Source organism: Temnothorax americanus, unplaced genomic scaffold (assembly GCF_048541705.1).
Source record: "Temnothorax americanus isolate GAGA-0224 unplaced genomic scaffold, ASM4854170v1 Scaffold19, whole genome shotgun sequence".
NCBI lineage: Eukaryota > Metazoa > Arthropoda > Insecta > Hymenoptera > Formicidae > Temnothorax > Temnothorax americanus.
Window position 1 is genome coordinate 3,490,986 of NW_027509329.1, and position 18,938 is coordinate 3,509,923.

An 18,938-nucleotide genomic window follows, 5' to 3' on the forward strand; every position below is an offset into this window, starting at 1 on the left:
AATCTGGGGACATTGCGTCTTATCATTTGAGTCGCGCGCGCGCGCGCGCGCGCCTATTTTAGCGATGTTCCGTGGGTTTTCGAGTGGGCGAGACTTGAACATCTAAACCTGAACATTATCAACCGCCAAGAAAATTATTGATAATGTACTTAACTATCGCAAACATTTTGATAAGCAATAAAAGACTAATATCATTATTTTATTTGAATTTTAACTACTGATTTTCTTCCAAAAAAATTACGAATCGAAATAAAAATTAATCCATGTTTTAATCAATGTTGTTAAAATTGTAATGAATAATAAATCTATAATTAGTTGGAATATATATGCTGTGATGAAAAAGAATAGCCTTATAAAAAAATCAAAGAGATTAAAGAAAATTCTTGCACATAAATAAAATCTTGCTCTCAAGAGATTATAGCACGGAATACCCCATCTTATCGTATTTAATAATAAGTAATCGCTCTGTTTCGAAGCCCCGTTCGCGAGAAACAGCTTTAATAGAAATAGATTTCCGGACGTAGGAGAGAAAAATTGCATCGTAGTCGCGATAATGGAAAGCTTAATAATTGCGCTTCTCACGGAGCCCTTCCAAACAACATCCTCGGCGATTTTCTCCCTTTCCTCGTAATCTATCTTAGCGTCAATAGCCGGAAAGTAATCGATGGTGTTTTTCTCGAGTAGAGTCCTCCCGTTAACGACGAGCGACTTTTACCGGACATCCTCCAAGGGATGTGGAATCATGCGAGGCGTCTTGCGCGCCGTCAGGCGTCTTGAGGATTAACGGAGAAAGGTCGGCGTCTCCGCGTCTCGAAAAGTCACTAGGGGTGTCGCGTTTATTCACCCTTATTCCCGATCGATTTACTAACGTGATATCTTACGGTAGGACTCGTTAGGCCGAACCCGCCGACAAAGGAAACGGATTCTGCTCCGGTCGAACTTTATCGAGGACGGGGCGACCGTGAGAATTCCGGCGAGGGTGCGCGATACGCGGCGATATATATCAGCTGGACCTTCATTAATAATAATAGCGATTCTCGCTCGCCATGTTGGCCAGCTGAAGATCTCGATCGGTATTCCCTGCTCCCTTTGTTGGCACGACTTTCCTACCATTGATTCGAATCGCCTGCCCCAGCCTGAATTCGTGGACATACATTAGTGACGGGATCGCGATGTATCGGACTTGACCTTCATTAATAATAATACCGAGTTGTTGGCCCGGTCGCATTGGCCCGCGGTCGCGACGATCTCGAACATGCTCCACGCGTATACTCGCTCTGGGAGCCGCGAGACGAGACTTTCCCGCTATCGATGCCGGGCGCAACTCCGCGGAATCCGAGGACATATATTAGCGGCGGACATATCGGGAGTGCCTTCATTAATAACGACGACCAGTCCGCACGAGCGTCCGATCGCCGATTTCCTCCCTTTGTCGACTCAACTCTCTTACTGCTGATTCTAATCGGCCGGCGCGGCGCGCGGTCCGAGGAAGTCGGACATACATATATTAGAACGCCGGAATCGCGATATGGCGAGAGGAGCTCCGTTAGTAATAACGGCGATTAATCCGATCGGCCATTTCGCCGGTTCCCAACGTGACGCCGCCGCGTTTGTATAGGCGTGCAATTTTCCATCCGCCGCCGATTACGATCAAAATCGCGGCGCGCATTAGCGACGCATCGTGCCCCCGGTGGATATTCCTTCGATATCGTTTCCGACCATCTCTCCCCGCGCGAGTTGCAAATGACGAAGCCCGCCAAAGTCACTCTAGCTATACAAACTCAAGGAAAATACCGATTGTACATCATCGAGATATACGCGTCTGCGCAAATTGCGAGTATTATGTGTATTTGTAAACCGCGTCGGCGGAATCTACGCTTTACCGAGATTCCATTTCGGCAATAAAATACGTTGGATTAAAACGTAAGACCAAAATACACATTTCACAACGGCCGACGCCGGCCGGGCGCGGAATTACGAGGCGGGGGGTGGGCGGAGAGGAGTGGTATCGTCGGAAGAACACTGCAAACTTTCGCCGGTATTAATGGCCACCTACATGCCCGTTCTGCTGTTCGTTGGCTTAGCGCGGATTCCTTCCGTTACACTCCCCGGTACGAAGCTACTACGGTTTTCCTCCCCCTCGCCCCGGCGACCCAGCGGCGCTCAGCGGCTCGCGCGCGCTGCCTCTGCACTCGATATCCGGGCATTAGGCATTATCGTTGTCGGCTACGTGTACCTGCTACCTCGTCCGACTCCCCCGGCTCGGGCTACCTACTTCAAATTTTAGCAATTTCCGTATCGCGTAATGGGTATCGTTACTTGAACCCGTAAACCGTAATCGATGCGCGGCGTGGTGCTGCATCATGCACACACGAGGCTCCGCTGCGCCGCGCCGCGTCGCAAACGAAGCAGACGTATTCGAGTTGTCGTATATCCGGATTAGTTACACTACGATATGCGTTCCTTTGTCGAATTGCAAGGACCCGGGTGTGTATCGTACACGCGTCTGTGAGCTTATATACCAGCTTTGACTCTGTAATACGCGACGGAGCATCCGACCTGCTGGAGTGAACCGACCGATACGCTCGCGGCTGGATAATCGCGGCTCTCTGTTTCGCGTCTCTGCCGAGACAAACGGCCGATAACGGCGTGGGCGGTTAATAGCGCTTTAAAAACGAGAGACGCGAAATGTCGCGGGTCCTTACTGTCGTTCCTTAATTACACCGCGCCGTGACGCGAACGGCACGAATGCGTGCATGCGCCATACACTTTGTTCGGACTTTATTGCGCGACCGGACCGATCGCGAGAACGCCTCTCGAAAATGCGTGCGCCGGCGAGGCCGGGAGTAATGTATGCAAAGTAGACGGTGTCGTTTTTTCGACGGCCCTTAACCCTGTCATTGGTGCTCGTGCGGACGGACACGCGGGGGCTGACCCGATCCGCACACGGGAGAAGATATTCTCTTCTCAGATATTAAATCTCCGGAAGACAAAGCGTTTTATGATCCTCATTAGCGTGCAGTCACGACGACGAGGGCTCGTAAAGTCCAAGTTGGCCACGCCTGAAAACGCCACAAATTTATTACGGCCGCGGGGGTAAAAATTGCACGCGTAACGCGTTGTCGCGATTTGCGCTCCGTTTCTCAAGCTCCCTCCCACTGCCAGCGTCATTTTTTGTCGCCGTCCCCGAGGATGCGATATACGCGATCGACGTTATACATATAATATTCCGCGCACGCGAAATATATACCCCTTCGTTCCCGGCGTCGATGGTGCAGACGGCAGCGGTCCTCGGCGAGGCAGCTGTGTTCACCTATGAAACAATTAGATCGGTCCAGGAGATATGGGAAGGCGGGCCCCTCTTTTTTTACCTCTTTGCTCACAGGTACGCTCGTCCGCGCGCCCGCCCTCGAACCGTAACTTCTACCGCACGACAGGCAGCCGTATAAACCGGCTATCGCGCGGATCCATCTCGGTTAGCTGGTTATTTAGCCGTTTATGATCCGGCCCGTGATGCGCCTATAGGAGAGAGGCGCATATAAATCCAAAGCTCGCTTTAACCTCGGCGACGTCACGTTCGTTTGTTGCAGCCCAATGCATCGCGCCGCTCGGCATGGAGTCCGGGGCGATCCCGGACACGGATATCAACGCCAGTTCCAGCTTCGACACCGGAAACGTCGGACCCCACCTGGCACGGTAAGCGACAGTTTTTCATTCGGATGGTGTCTGCCGGACCGCCATCGATCACTCGGTATCTACCGGCGCCTTCTGTTACGTTCGACGCACCCGCGACCGCCACGGCCGCCGATATCGCGGGACGCTGGCGTAAACGCGCGCAAAAATTGATCCCGTCCGCGTCTTTTGCCAGAGAGTCTTCCGCTGCGTAAAACCGGGCTTCAAGCGGAACATTCATAAAGGCGATATAGAGCGTCACTTTCGTCGCGTCGCGCTTTTATTACCACGAAGTAACGAGTTTGAAAGCGCCGCGCTCTACTTTTAAGGACTTTCTAAAAAAAAAAACAGAAGCTCTATGTCAACGAGTTAAATATATCGCCTCGTGTTAATTGTGACGCCTCCGCTTTGCGCGCGCGTGAATACCAAAGTCCCCAGGAACCCTCGGCTGCTCGTTAATACGTAAAATCTGGAATATCAGGTTTGTATGTCTTATGAAAGACGTTATTACGCGCGAACAAAGAGAGCAACGCCGCCGCGAACGTAATTATTTTTATAATCTAACGGTGTAGCTTTATAACCCCGTTTACGCGCAAAGACCAGCTAACGGAGATTAGTCGATGTCTCTTACTTATCGTCGCGCTTCGCGCGTCGCGCGTGAAACGAAAAAAATTTAGAGCGCACCGGCTGAGCGCGCGCGCGCGAGAAAGCTTATGAAGTCTAATTATAAATTAACGCCTATCCCCGCGAGAATAAATTCACGGCTGCAACAACATATAATTAAGTAATCCGCGTACCCCTTTCCGATAGCTATCGTTTCTCGTTTGGCACTTGCTCTCGCGCGCGCGAAATGAATATTTATAGAGCTGTTAAATTGATCGTTCTCCCTGAGCGCCGGTTTATTCCTCGGTTTAAAAACGAATTTATTTTTAATTGTGGCTGACGAAAATTATTCAACATGAATTTACGACCAATCGGGGATTTACATACTGCGCGCGTGCGTTCTGTTCCGCGTTAATAATTTCTACGTCATTATTCGATACGTCCCTTGGCCGTGCTGTTTGCGCGCGTAATTATTTACCGCGACAACGACAACGTTGCCGGTTGCCGGCCGCGTCGAAAACTTAAAAACCTCCGTATGCATATCCCGTCGCAAGTTAATGTTACAGCATGAGTATATGAGTTTAATCACGAGTAACAACGAGTTTAACATTACTTTTTCCTTATAGTTAATAAACGATGAAGCACGACGGGGTGGAATTAATTCCATTTCAAATTAATTTCCACCTGCATTACCATCTACATTTTGCCCGCTGTTCCGTCATATTCGTATACCCTTTCCCTACCCCGGCAAACATTTGCGCAATGACTACGGCGCAAAAACAGAGCGCCTTCAACGGACATGCCTCGCAGGAGGCTGAGGCTCCCATTCTCTAATGTAATTATCACAAAAGGACCTTTGACGTATCATACCTGAACTAAAAAGTATATTACACCTGGACCAGTGGTAAAAGGGTTGGCCGTCTAACGCCTCTGCTGGCCGCTGCTGCAACGCATGAATACGAGATGCAACTGGCAGAATACGCGCACCAACTACCTCCTCACTCTCTCTCGACCTCGCTCTACCTTTCTCTCCATTTCTCTCTCTCTCGCTCGCTCTCTCTTTGCTTCTCGTTGACTGCCCCGTCGCTCTCGCGCTCTCGCGTTTAGATATTAATGCGTGGGGCCCGGTATTCGCCGGCGGTTTGCAGTGCAGCGGCGGTTTATACGAGTATTCCATCCCACGGGACGTATCCCCAGCCCGGCAGACCGCGGGTTGTAGAACCGAACGGGTGCGCGCGCGGCGGCACCACCATCAGGCACACCGGAGTATACGCCGAGCGTTGGTCGACGGCCCCGCGGGCTCTCCGATATTAATACATTCCATTACCGCAGACAATGACCGGCTGAATGGGCCTCCGAGTCTTGATGAGCTCCGCCGAGCCTCCGCGCAGCATCGCGCGCGCGCGCCCGGGATCCTCCTCGACGCGGCCGCGCGCACGTCACCATATCTAATTTAATACAGGCCGGCCTCGGGCGTGCGAGGTGCCGCAGACGCTTACAATCGCGGTACGTGCGCGCTCTCCTTTGTCCTCGTGCTCGTGCTCACGGGGACGAAAAAAAAGGGAGGGGGAATTGCTCCTCGCTATTTCCTTCGAAATTCCGCGAGATGATAGGCCGACGAACGTTTTGCACGCCCCGATACGAATTACCGCGGTTATGGCGTATTTTTCTTTCTCGCTCACCGCGAACGTCGAGGGTGCGGCGGGCACGTTCGAAAAAAAAAAAGAAAGAGGAAAAATATAACGTGAAGCTAGGTTCCGCGCGCGCTTTCCCGTTAGTGGATTCTCGTTATACTGGGAAACGTCGCGAATTAAAACAACGTGCCTGGGGATGCGTTGGTTACACGAGGAAAATCATTCGGAATGAAAACACCGGGAACATAAAATACATAAATGGCTCATAGTCTGAACATTGTATGTGTAACGATTGACGTTGATTTTTAATATGAAAATGTATTAGACAGCAGGATATTCTCCGATGGCCATTTTGGCGTAACTGGAAAATGTCTTTTGTGAGTTACTGCGTGGAAAGTACGTGGGAGATGTACAGGAGAGAAAGGCATACAGGGAGAAAAGATTCGTTTTTCCCTCGAATATAACAAAAGTCATATTGTCCATTTCAATTAAAATCGAAAATTCTCGAGTTACAACATCGCGCGAGCCGCGATAAATCATCCGCGAATAAAAGAATAAACAGTTTTCGCCGATGCGTATCGCGGCGAGCTAATGGAGCGCGTTTTTCTCCAATTATCGAGTGAAAAATTTTTGACGTACAATCTGCGCTGAAAAGGCCGGGCGCTGGTAATATTTCGTATACCGCGCATGCCATACTCTTTTCAGGAATCGCGCAGCTGCAAGTTCTTTCGCACGTTTCCGCCATTCTTTTTCTTCGTGTTCTTCCGTTCAACGGCATTTCTAGAATGGGTGCAATTAAGACGCCAGTAGGAACATAGAGAACGGGCGAGATACCTCGCTCGGGAGAAATTGGACGTTGGGGGGAGGGCCGCTGTTGAGAAATCACGAGACGATTTTCGCCGCGTAATTTCGTTCGAAACGAAAATAGCGCGCGTTTCAATTTGTCTCGCCGGGCGTAACTGTGATTACGTGCTAATTACGTCGATGCATACTATTAAGAGCTCGCGAGTTTATTTTCAACGTTGAGAGCGAAATATTTAATTGTTATTGTTTACGTGACATTGTAAATGCACGTCGTTAATGTTACTATAGCTTTGAAACGATAAGCAATGATTATTTCCGCAGCATGTATTATATACTTCACGCACACACGTATACGAATCGCGCCGTTCAAACTGGCTGGAAATATGATACGAACCATTTTCCTAACTAGAGGAACGGCAGGAAACTGCATGATACAAGATATTTACTGCGGAAAGAACGTGCTGGCGTTGAGTTAGCGAATTTTTACGAGTCCGTAATAGCTCTTACTTAGAGCCATTACTTGATACGCTATAATTTAGAAAAGCACAGATAAGACGGCGGTTAAAAGAGACAGACCGCACCAGTTATAGGCACGCGGCCGATTACGCTTACGCGTCGAACGATGCCAAAGTGGACCCCATCTTCGATCTTACTCCATCTCAACATCGAGTCAAGACATCAGAGGATGATTGGAACAGAGACGCCTCGAGCAGCACAGGCGAAGAGCTCTCTGAAAATAGCCTCTGATCTGGCTGATGTTTTGCAAACGATGAATCAGTAAAATAGTTTTTGATATTTATTTATTTCCAGCGCAAAACATCAGTGCTCTCAAAAAAATTTTTAACTGAAACAGCTCTTTATAGTATCATGAGATAAATATATAAGAAATTGTGTATCTATTATTCATTATAAAAATAAAAATATCTTGCTATTCTTTCAAAATTATATTTAAGTTAGCATTCTAAAAGCATGCAAATTTCACAATGTCCTCAATTGATACAAAATATTTTTTTTTCTCAAGAAGAAGATAATCGCAATTTAAATCCCGTAGTCTTAGAGCTCGATTTAGTTCTGCGATATTTGCGCTATGGATGCATTGATCTTGCATCCCGCTAGAGATAGCGACAGCGAATGCCAGTAAAGATTCGATTAGTGAGTAGCCGGAATCATCTTTCCTTGATTTCGCGACGGAGAAACCAACGATTCTTTAAAGAGATATATAATACTTTATTCTTCTGGCTGCAGTATATCGCGATAATATTTGTTGCGCGAGAGGCGCGGCTCGCTGCTCATCTTACAGTCTTACACAATTATCATATGGACTCATTTGTTGCACAGCATTTGGTTTGAAAATGTAAATATGTATTTTACGTTAATAAAGGAGGCTAACCGTTCTATATCTTAGCGCTTTGCTATTTATTCGTTTGCGGTGAAATAGTTCGAGAACTTTGTCGCTACTTATTTAATTCGCCGAATTGAAATCCGCCTTATAAAAGCGGAATTTTTGAGGCAGACTTAACGAAATCGAAAAGATATGATTAAGAGATGAATGCAAAGCAGCATACGCCTGAAGAATAATTTTGTTTAATAAATTCAGTCATTGAACTGATATTCTTCTCTAATCTAAATATCTAATTATATATAAGATCGTTCGACGCTGCATATGTTACATAGGGTAAGTTGAGATAAGATGCCATAGTTAAAAAATATTATAGAAATATGAACAAACTAAAATAGTCACAACCGGAATTTTTGGCAAGATATGATACTTTAAGCCTTCACATAGCAGAACTGAAAATAACCACCCTAAAAATTATCGTTAAAGTGTCGTAATTTGATTATATGTATTTATCCTTATAAAACTAGCATCTTACCCTTATATCTAAATAAGATGCCGTCTGTAAAGGGAAGGATGTAAGTACTGTGAGAAACATGCAGCACTCAATAAATGACGTGTATAATACGTATACAAAAACATATAGAGTTATTTTTAACAATAAAGTTTAACTATTAATAATTAGTAAATACAATTTCAGAAAAATCAATATTTTTGTTTTAGACATATATATTTATCGAATATTTACGATATTTTATAAAAAACTAAAATTGAATATAGGAATACAAAAATTGTATACGTCAGTATTCATGTAAATAAAATAGTTCGTCACGCTAATGGTGTTTTTTTCCTGAAGTGGCATCTTATATCAGTAACGAAGAGAAGATGCTACCTTTGACTACACACTGATGTTATAGAAGAAATGGTTATTTAGGTTATGAGACAGCCATTTCTCTCTCTCTCACATGGTTTTAAACTAAATAAATTAAATAAATCCACTTCAATGTGTGAAAAGAGATTATAAAAAATCTTAACAAAGAAGAGTATATTGTAATATATACAATATTATAAAAAGCCTGCTCACTACTTGGTTTGAACAGATCTTCCCAAATTCTTTGGATTTAACACAATAAAATTGGAGAAGCTTGCATGTGTCACTCGTTGTATGAATCTCACGTTAACGACTAGAAAACATTACCATCTATCGGATAAATGAACGAAATATTAACAAATAAGTGGCATATTCGACCTACTTGGCATCTTCCTCCGATTTACCTTAATTAAAACTATTTTAATCTAATTAACTAGTGCATAACACGAGAGATTCTTTTATGCTAGTAACGTAAATCCGAGATCGTTGAATTAGATTGAAAAATAACTTCTCTTCTCCGCGACGATCGTTCAATTCGTAACGATAACGCACGATAAAAATTCCGCCGCGTGACAGATTCAATTTTCCCGTGACCGACAACGTCATCGTCGAAACGGTAATAACGACGACTTTTTTTTCCTCACTGCGAAATTAAATTCTGACCGCGGCTGACGGGACGGTGTTTTTGTCGCACGAAATCGCGCGCGAATTCTTTTCCATCGATGGCCATCCGGCCAATCGCGAATGCTCCGCGCCACTCGCCAATGCTTCGCTCGGCTCAGCCATACTCGCCGGCGCGGCGGCGTGGCGGTGCGGCCGGCGTGGCGTTGAGATGTCCGTCAATCTTCCCGATCGATGGTTTGCATAATGCGAGCGCGTTAACGCGCGCAGATAGCGAGCAGTCTCGCTGTCACACGCCCGTTATATACCGGCGAATGCAGAATCGGCGCGGCGGGGCGGTTGACGCGATGGAAAATTTAAGTTCGCCACGCCATCCTCTCCTCTCGCCTCGCTCGATTTAATGCCACCCGTCCGTGTCAGCCGTGTGGAGCGAACGACATGGAGTTTTCGGTGGTTCGGAGTCGTGTTCCACCGCCCGAGAAAACGATTATACCGGATCGTCTTTTTGGAGTACGCGGGCGCGCGGGGGACCACACACTTCGATCCTTCCTTGCCCTGCGACACACTCACGGAAAGTCATTATAAATAGAACCCGCGAGCCGGTTTTGGGCACCGTCGCGAATTTTTTGACGATATAAAAGAGACAACGCGCGAAGGACGGAGCGGGATATTGTCTTCGCAGAAATAACTTCGCGTTTGCATGCATTTGCATTTAATTTAGCGGAATTTTGTTATTTAGATGGGATTTCTATTAAAAAATAATATTCCGAAAGGTTAAAGTATTCATTTCGAACTAAATTCTTGAAATAGATTTTTTTCATAATTTATATTTATTTGATGTATCCCGCGAGATCTTGCGAGGAAATTACTTTTGGTTCTTTAAATATATAAAATAACGGTTTGTAATTGTTTGCAATTTAAATAGACTCCATTGCCTATTTTCTCTCATAATACGTACCTTTATCGAGCAAGAGAAACTATAATATTACATTTAACATGATCGAACACATATTTGTTTTAATTCATTAGTTATTTCTGTTGAAATCACGTTGTTCGATTTCACTTCGGATCCTTATCATCGATACTCCAATATTGTGCGGAAATTAAAACCCTGCAGCAACATTTTAAATAAATACCATCGATCGACATCTGTTACAAATTCGCAAAAAAATGTCCTGTAAATAAAAAATTGTATTCATTCGAATATCTACTACAAACATCTCACAACATATAACTTCTCTCGAAATAATATATCTTTTATGATCACGATCATATGTTGACTCACGAGTCGATTGTTTTCAAAAATTTTTTATGAAATTTCGGGATTTGCTCACAAACAAGGAATTATTATCGTTAGTCACAATGAAAAAAATGTATAGATTGAAATTAGAATAAACTGCCATTTATGGTCCGAACTTAGATCTTATTGTTAGTATAGCCTAATATTAATGTGTGTATATTATTCACATTTGCCAACTTAATTGCGCGCCGATTCTTGGTCGGGCTTAAAACACAATTATTGTTGGAACATTAAAATCTCCTTTTCCTAATTAAATCGATATCGATTTAACTTAGATGCTATAAGCATCTAAATAACTGCGAAGAATTATCTTAACAGTTCTCTTAATAATATTTATAGATTGAGATACGTTGACATCAGATCTGATCTCATTTTCTCGTAACGATAGAAAAGTGCGTTGTACGCTCGTGAAATCTGCGTTTTGTCATTGCTACTCCACCTTCGGCTGATCATGCCGAACGAGCCGGTTGTTAACGATAAAGAGGCGCCTCCGCCACGCAGGTTGTAAATCTCGCGAAAGCAGCCATTATAACCGCGCGATCAACCGCACTGCCGTGGAGAACGCAGCCGTGTTATCGTGCTCGGTTAATGACGAACGTGAGGTATGATTATTAGCACCTCGTGGATCAGTCGCGACGCAATTCTTTGATCACGCGCGTACTCATCGTAAAATATAGCTCTGCCGTTATTATGTTCCTCATTATCGAGGAAGATTATTATAATCATCCCCGCGTCGTAATAATGCAGGTTTATTGTGCCATTTCGTTACAAGCGATATCTCATTTTGTCGCAATAAATGCGTCTCGCATAACCGACCGCCATCCCACCGTCGGCGCAATTGTCGCGAACTTATTGTCTTCCTCCGATCCTCCTTTTTCTCACGCTGAGAATATTGGTATGCCGAGAGCGTAACTCGCACTAAGTCTGCGAGAACGTTTCACGCGGCGGTTCCTAATCTGCAATTTAAGAAGAATACACACCCCGGCCGTATATAACTATACCTACCTATCCTCGGCGTAACGCCGAAAAGGAGCACTACTCTTAGTCGAGCATTTAAACGGTCCACGCAATTAGGGAAGGCGCTTCGCGCTTCATGTTTTATTCATGCCGGCCCCGGCGCAGAACACTCTCTCTCTCCTTGCCTTGCTTTCGACCCCTCGAAGATTAAAACCGAAGCACGAGGCGGGCACAGCTTGAACGTATAAATGGCCGCGCGTATATACTACCCGTCCGACCCGTATCACCTGCGCGGGGATGATACGTGGTCAACTCAGAATACCTCTCACGATTTTCCGCCTATGTAAATCCGTTCGGTTATCGAGCCGGGACCTTTGGAAATCTCGATAAGCTTTCGGATTTTCGATGATCTCGGCGAATGTCGCGAGTCGGAAAGCCCATTCCTATACGTTTATATCCGCGATTATTCATCATTTCCCTTGCGTTTTCTTACTCCACCGGCAAATAACATCTATTTTAATTTAAGCTATACATAATAACGACGATATACTGTAGTGACAACTTTTGTTATATCTGCATATGTACCTCGAATTTTTTTTTTTTTTAACCAAGAAATTTAAGGTACTTTTTTATACCAATTTACTGAGAGCCGAAAAACAGTAATAATTCCTGTATTTTTGTTCACCCTCAACTTTTAAGCTTTCTTACAGCGACCATTACGCACTACTACAGTAAACATTCTCCCAGTAACCAGTACGGATTTTACAGTAACCATTACGATAAAGACCATAATTATTCCGGTGCAATATTTTAATCAAAAAGAAAATTCTTTTTTATTTTCAAATGGTTCTTATTTTTTTCTAATATTTTTATGGTTTAATTTGTATATATTCGTGGTTCTGCATATATTCTATTTTATTAATTAAAATTATACGCACTGTTTTTTACAATTTTTTAAAACATTGACGGGAGACGGGATTCGAACCTAAGATTCCGGAATGATAGCCTAATATACGCTAACGCTGAGCTAACAATCTATTCTACAATAACTATTATGAATCTCATATATCTCTCTGAACTGCTCTGAACTCGTGCGATAGAACGAATATGGAGAGCCACAAGTAATGGTTACAGAATCGCACATGATTGAATAATGGAACTTCTCAGTAATTATTTCTTTTCTATTATTTCTTTCAGACAGTACATCGCTTACGATCTTAATCTTTAGATATTACTGTGCTTTTCCGCAGATATTACTTTTTTTTAAGTAAGCATCTGTGTATTGAGATTAAAAGTTGAAAATAAACGAAAATTCAGAGACTATTACTATTTTTCGGCTCTCAATGTAGATCTTTTAAGCTTCATTAAGATGCAGTTCGGATTTACATTGCCTATAACCCGTATGACGTCAAGGAAATAACATTTGAGAGAGAGAGAGAGAGCACAAAATCTCCGATTTCTCGCGCACGTAAACGCGATAATATCGGAATTCGGTGTGAGGACTTCGATGAACGGCGCTGGCGAGGGCTAACTTGATACTTTCACGTCTAATTAGATTGTTACTTTTATGAGCGGACGGGGCCGAGCTGAAGGTGCTGACTGTTTGAAATTCGATTTTTCAGAATTTTTTGGTAGTTTGTGTGTTTTCCAATCTCGGTTATTTAATAGTAAATTATCAAATTCTTTGCGTTCTTTTACGTACTTTCGAATTTTTCATGAAAATACATTGATATAAAATAGCAGAAAATACTTTCGTGTGAAATTTGTATATAAATAAAAATGTATACATGTTTAAATATATTAATGTTTCTTTTAAGGGTACAATGTAACCAAAGCAAAAGTTAACGCGATACTCGATTGTCGATGATTATAGATTGAAATCGGAGAACCTCGGTGGCGCCTGGTGTCCTAAAAACCAAATCACCAAGGAAGCTCGGGAGTGGCTGGAGATCGACCTTCACACTATCCACTTGATCACGGCCACCGCTACCCAGGGCCGTTTCGGAAACGGCGTGGGTGTTGAATTCGCGGAGTACTATCTGCTGGAATACTGGAGGCCGCGACTGGGCAAATGGGTTCGGTATAGAGACATCAAAGGAGAGGAGGTGAGCGCCTTAACTTAATTAAAGATTCTCTATCGCGGCGCTAGATTACGGACATACCGGTATAGATATAGAGTACTATTGCCGCGAAGTTGTTCGACGTTTTCCGACCAAATTCCTAAATCGGACTGATTGGATTCTCCATTACCCACCTATTAACCCTAATGGTACAATTTGTATCGTAAATTATTGGAAATTTAAATCGTAAACTGTGTAAGAAAAAGGAGAAATGGAAAAATTGTACTAACAATTCTTTTACTATATGATGTATGTTTTATTTTTCAATTTTATTTTTTTAAATAACGAGTAAAAATAAAATAACTAGTTAATTATAACCGAATAAGTAGCATTTACTTTGCCAGTCAATAATTAACCTAAGAAGTAAAGTATCGACCCTACTGGGCATTGAGGGTCGGTCTTTACTTCTAATAAGGCTACTTAATTATGTATATGTCTTCTGCATATATTTCGCAATTCATAACCTCTTTGCGATATAGAGGTGTGATAATTACGGAAAAAATAGAAACTTCATTCAACTGAAACACTTTTTTTCCAACTTCTCGTATTTTTATATCGAACATCAAGACAGCATAACGCGGTACGAAAAACCACGGATGGTTCTTTAGAACTGACAGACCACGCATCGGATCGATGCACGCGAGGCACACTACTTGGGCAAAAACATTCGCCGCTATCGTGATTTATGACGTGATGCCGACGCCGCCGATTCGCGCATTTATACCGGCGCCCGCGCCAGTTGAGGCCGCAGCTGCCGCGATTGCAACGAAACGATCGAAATATAGACCCGCGATTTCATTGACCCAAAATAATCGTGCCATCGTTCCTCTGACTAAGCTATTGAGATCGTTATTCCGGAGCTGGGATAGGATGGAGCCCTCGATGCAGCCCGTTCTATTTGAGAGCGGTTAAAGCAGCGCGTATATATGCCCGCGCGCGGGACGAGCGCGCGAGTTCAAAGTGTTCGGCGATCAAGAATCGATTGCGGGGCGCGGGATTATCCTTGCTCGAAACGTAAGCCGCTTATCGCGAATCCGTAAGCTAATTTCGTACCGTCGGTGTGCGCCACTTTGTCGAGCCGCCGCCGTTCTACCAGCATGCCTCTGAGCCTTCCGCTCGTCTGCTCGCGAGCGAATCTGCTGCCGAGTTGGAGTCTCTCGACTAACGGGCGAAGCCCACGTTGAAGTATTAGCGGGAGCAGCTGCGGTGAGCGGAACGAGTTCGTGATGGACGCCGTAAAGTTAGGATACCGGCATTACCGTGTACTATGCATTAGCGGCAGTATATTCCGTTCATATCCGCAGCGACGAGCCGCGATCGATGCGCCATTACTACGTTTATAGGGCATTTTCCAGATTGGACTTCTCACAAATGTTAAGGACTTTCAAAATCTCACTACAATGCAGCGACCTGACAATCATTTTTATACGACGATTTGATAAACGACTCGTTTCGCCGAAATAATTTTACGATGGAAATTCTTCCCTTCCGAGCATTCTCTCTTATATCGGAGAAAGTAACCGTCTCCGCGAGAATAACGATGATTCAAGGTAAGGGTAGTGTTTTAAACGAATAAGGCTACCCCACACATCCGTCCGCAAACGATCAGGCAAGATCACTCGGAGTAGATTCTGTCCACATGATGGCGACCGCAAACATCAAATGTGCCCCGATACCGTTTACCTTTGAGGGAGCCGCACACACGAGTATCGCCGACGGCGACGAGACACGTTCCCGGTGAACTCAACGTCGTCTACCGTCGTCGGGGTAATGTTTATGGACCACGTCGCCGTCGCTATTACGACACTTTAAGCCTCGTTCGCCGGCGCGTCCCCTCGGGCACGATTCCGTGTAGCGATGCGACGCGTATCCCGTTCATTAATGCGGCGACGATCCCCGTCTCGCTTTACGAGACACTATAAGAAGACCGGCGATACACGTTCCTGAAAGGCGAGACGAAAAAGCTCGCCTAACCACTAGGCAAATTGGCCATTCGATCAGCCCGTTCCCTATACGTCCCCGCCGCGCCGCTCTCGATCGTCCGGTTACGATCTTATTAATATTGATGGACCACTCGCGCCGGCGCTAATGCGTCGAGGGACCGCGCGCGGCGACTTCGCCGTTCCCCTTCGCCAGCGAGGAAGACACCTCGCGTGTGTCGCACGATTAACTTCATGATTATTCAATACTTGATGATTAGCCCGCTCGGTTTTCTGCTTCGCAGGCGACCCTCTTGAAAATACGGTCAGCAATCGAAACTTTGTGATTATTCAATTTGGCATGATTAAATTTGGCGAATCTGAAATGTATAGCGGTTTGCATAGCGTGTAGAATATCGCGATCGGACTGACAATGAGATTTATATAATGTATATGCTCGAATTTTGGATTTAAATCCGCTATCGAATTCTGAGCTGCTCCAAAATAAATCTAAATATAGTCTAATAGACGTTTTGAATAATGATAGAGGTAAATACATTTCTGTCCCATTTCATTTGTTTACTTCAATTAACAAAAGTGCTTTTGATATACCTTTCAATAATCTTTCTGCTAAACAATTTAACACGCTCCTCCATCTTAATTCGATTACTTCGAAAATATGTCAGACGGGGAAAAACGATCGAGAACATTATTAACTCAAACGCGTGATTAATGGCGATGTAATTGGACAGGCGCTAACGTGACGTGAATCTAAAATTCTGCTTCGCGAACATAGTTCCTCGAGTATGTGACATATCCCGGCTCGTCACTATTCACGGCTTTGTTATCAACTCGGCGTACTTAGCCCTTTTGCAGCAAATGCGAGGAGTTGCTCGCGCGGAAAACGCAAATTACCAATCGGCGGAAAGGATAAAAAACAACAATGACGCGATTATTTCGGTATTCTATCGATTTGTCTCCCCCGAGAGCAGTTATCCGTTATCGATCGGACGTGTCTCTACATCTGGCATCCGATTACTATCTTGTTAATATTGATAGCCAGCTTGCACCGGCGCTAATGCGCCAGAGGATTGCGCGTCTTCGTCGCATATGCTGCCGAAGACGCTGTCTACCCGTCATCGGCGCTCGACCGCGTAATTTCATGCAAACGCTGCGTAGCCTCTTCGATCCCATGATTATTCACCGCTTTACCGCCAAACACGATCCGATTACTAACCTTGATTCATTTTTCCTCGTTATAGAAAAGGTCCATTAACGATTAAGAATTAATTTGGGATTAATTTACTTTTTTGCTGCGTCTGGAAAAAAAGCCAGGAAAATTGATCCGTTAAAATTGCTAAACAGATTTGCTACTAAATATTTTTATATACATGAAAATTTTCCTGGAAATTATTTGTCATTACAATATATTATGTTATAATATTACACATTGACGCGACTTTGGCGCGGAAACATTCTCCACTGCTGTTTGTTCAAAGTGTTGCAAATAACAAAGCAAAGGACGGATATTGCAATTTTCCCTACGAGAATCAAGGGAATGTCTTTTCTCCAAGGGTAGACATGAAGTAGTTGTGAGAGAAATCCGATTAATTATTGTACGGAGGAAATGAGATTAACTAGGCAGACGCTCGTAGAAGGAAGCGAATTTTTGCTTCCGCAGCAAATATACCCGAGACAGCAAATATTCCCTTTCCCGCGTCACGCGCCGCGGGAAGTTTTTCCAGGGTTTTGCGGAGATATCCGGACGAGAAAAGAAGGAGAGAAAAAACGTTCTACAAAGACTCGCGCGCTGCGCCGAGACGATAAGAAACCACGAGGTCTTTAACAGTTTCGGGGACAAGAGAGGAGCGCTAATGTATTCTGACGTGTGCACTTGTGCGTGTGGGATGCAAAGTGCATACGCAGTCGCATAACGCGTACACACGCGCACACGTGTATACGCGCCCGCGCCAGCGTAAAATGACGTGAATAGTACCACGTAATGCTAATAATAATTGTCAACGCGAAGGGGGACGAAAGACGGAGGCACTCCAGCTTCAAAAGGCCGCCAGAGGTAATTAAAGCTTGAGGCGCGACCTTTCTCTCGCACTTTCTCTCCGTCTTTCACCCTCGTTCGCGCCCGCGCGCGTTTATTCGCCAAGAAAGAGAAAACACACCATCCAATTTCTGCCACCGGGCTCTCTAGCGCGCTCTCGTCTCAATAATAAATACCCCACGTCAAAAACCGACCCCACTTCTCATTAGTCTACGCGCGCCACGGCGTGCTCCCATCGTCCGCGCTCCATCGACGGACGGGAGATTAAATAGATTTTCTTGGAATCTCTCTCCGGTGCAGTTAAATTCGCCCGAGCGCAGCTTGCGCAGTCCGCAGCCCGCAGGAAATGGTATACGTTCTGCGTAGAGAAGCTTTCTCGAAACGACGATATTTTTTTCTCACCGTAGTTCCGGTTTTGTGCACAACCGTGCGTCATCGTCGTGCCATCAAAATATCGCAATTAACGCAAATTAAATATATTCGCGAACGAGAGTTTGATAGAAAATAATTATAAACGAATGCACGGTGAAAAAAGGCGTTAAGATATATGCTTTAAAAATATTTTATTTATTAAAAGTTACATATAGTTTTTTTTTAGTGAAAAATGATTATCTTTTCTTTATTTTACACGAGCATTTTTTTTCTTCCAGATAACGCCTTATCTTAATTTCCCGGTAACATCCGTAATTAATTTTCCAAATTTACCTACATTATTCCGGGCATACTGCCGCTTTTTTCTTGAAAGCATTAATTACTTCTTTAGTGGCAACTTTTCATGTTTAGCACACATTTTTGTGTTTCACGCGCGACATCGGCGTACTTTTAATCAGCGTATCAAAATCCACTCGTTAAACTGCAAACATCATTAGCGCGACAAATATTGCCCAAAAACAGTTTGTGGATTTTGATTGCAAATAAGTTAAGGTATACATTTTAAATTCACGTGTAATGTATCTTTCATGTTTGCATTTTTTGAACTGCTCACTCAATTTTAAACGTCGATTGTTTGAACAAAGATATGACTCTAACCCGTGTAAAAATGTTT

At 44.3% G+C, this 18,938-nt stretch overlaps 1 protein-coding gene across 1 annotated transcript in view; it reads left to right on the plus strand.

Moving 5' to 3' along the window:
- Positions 1 to 18,938, plus strand: part of LOC143896662 (discoidin domain-containing receptor 2) — a 163,406-nt gene that overhangs the window by 79,269 nt on the left and 65,199 nt on the right. The window contains exons 3-4 of the mRNA XM_077404628.1: positions 3,591 to 3,696; positions 13,672 to 13,903. Coding sequence (XP_077260754.1) covers positions 3,591 to 3,696; positions 13,672 to 13,903 — 338 coding nt within the window. The remainder of the gene's footprint in view (positions 1 to 3,590; positions 3,697 to 13,671; positions 13,904 to 18,938) is intronic.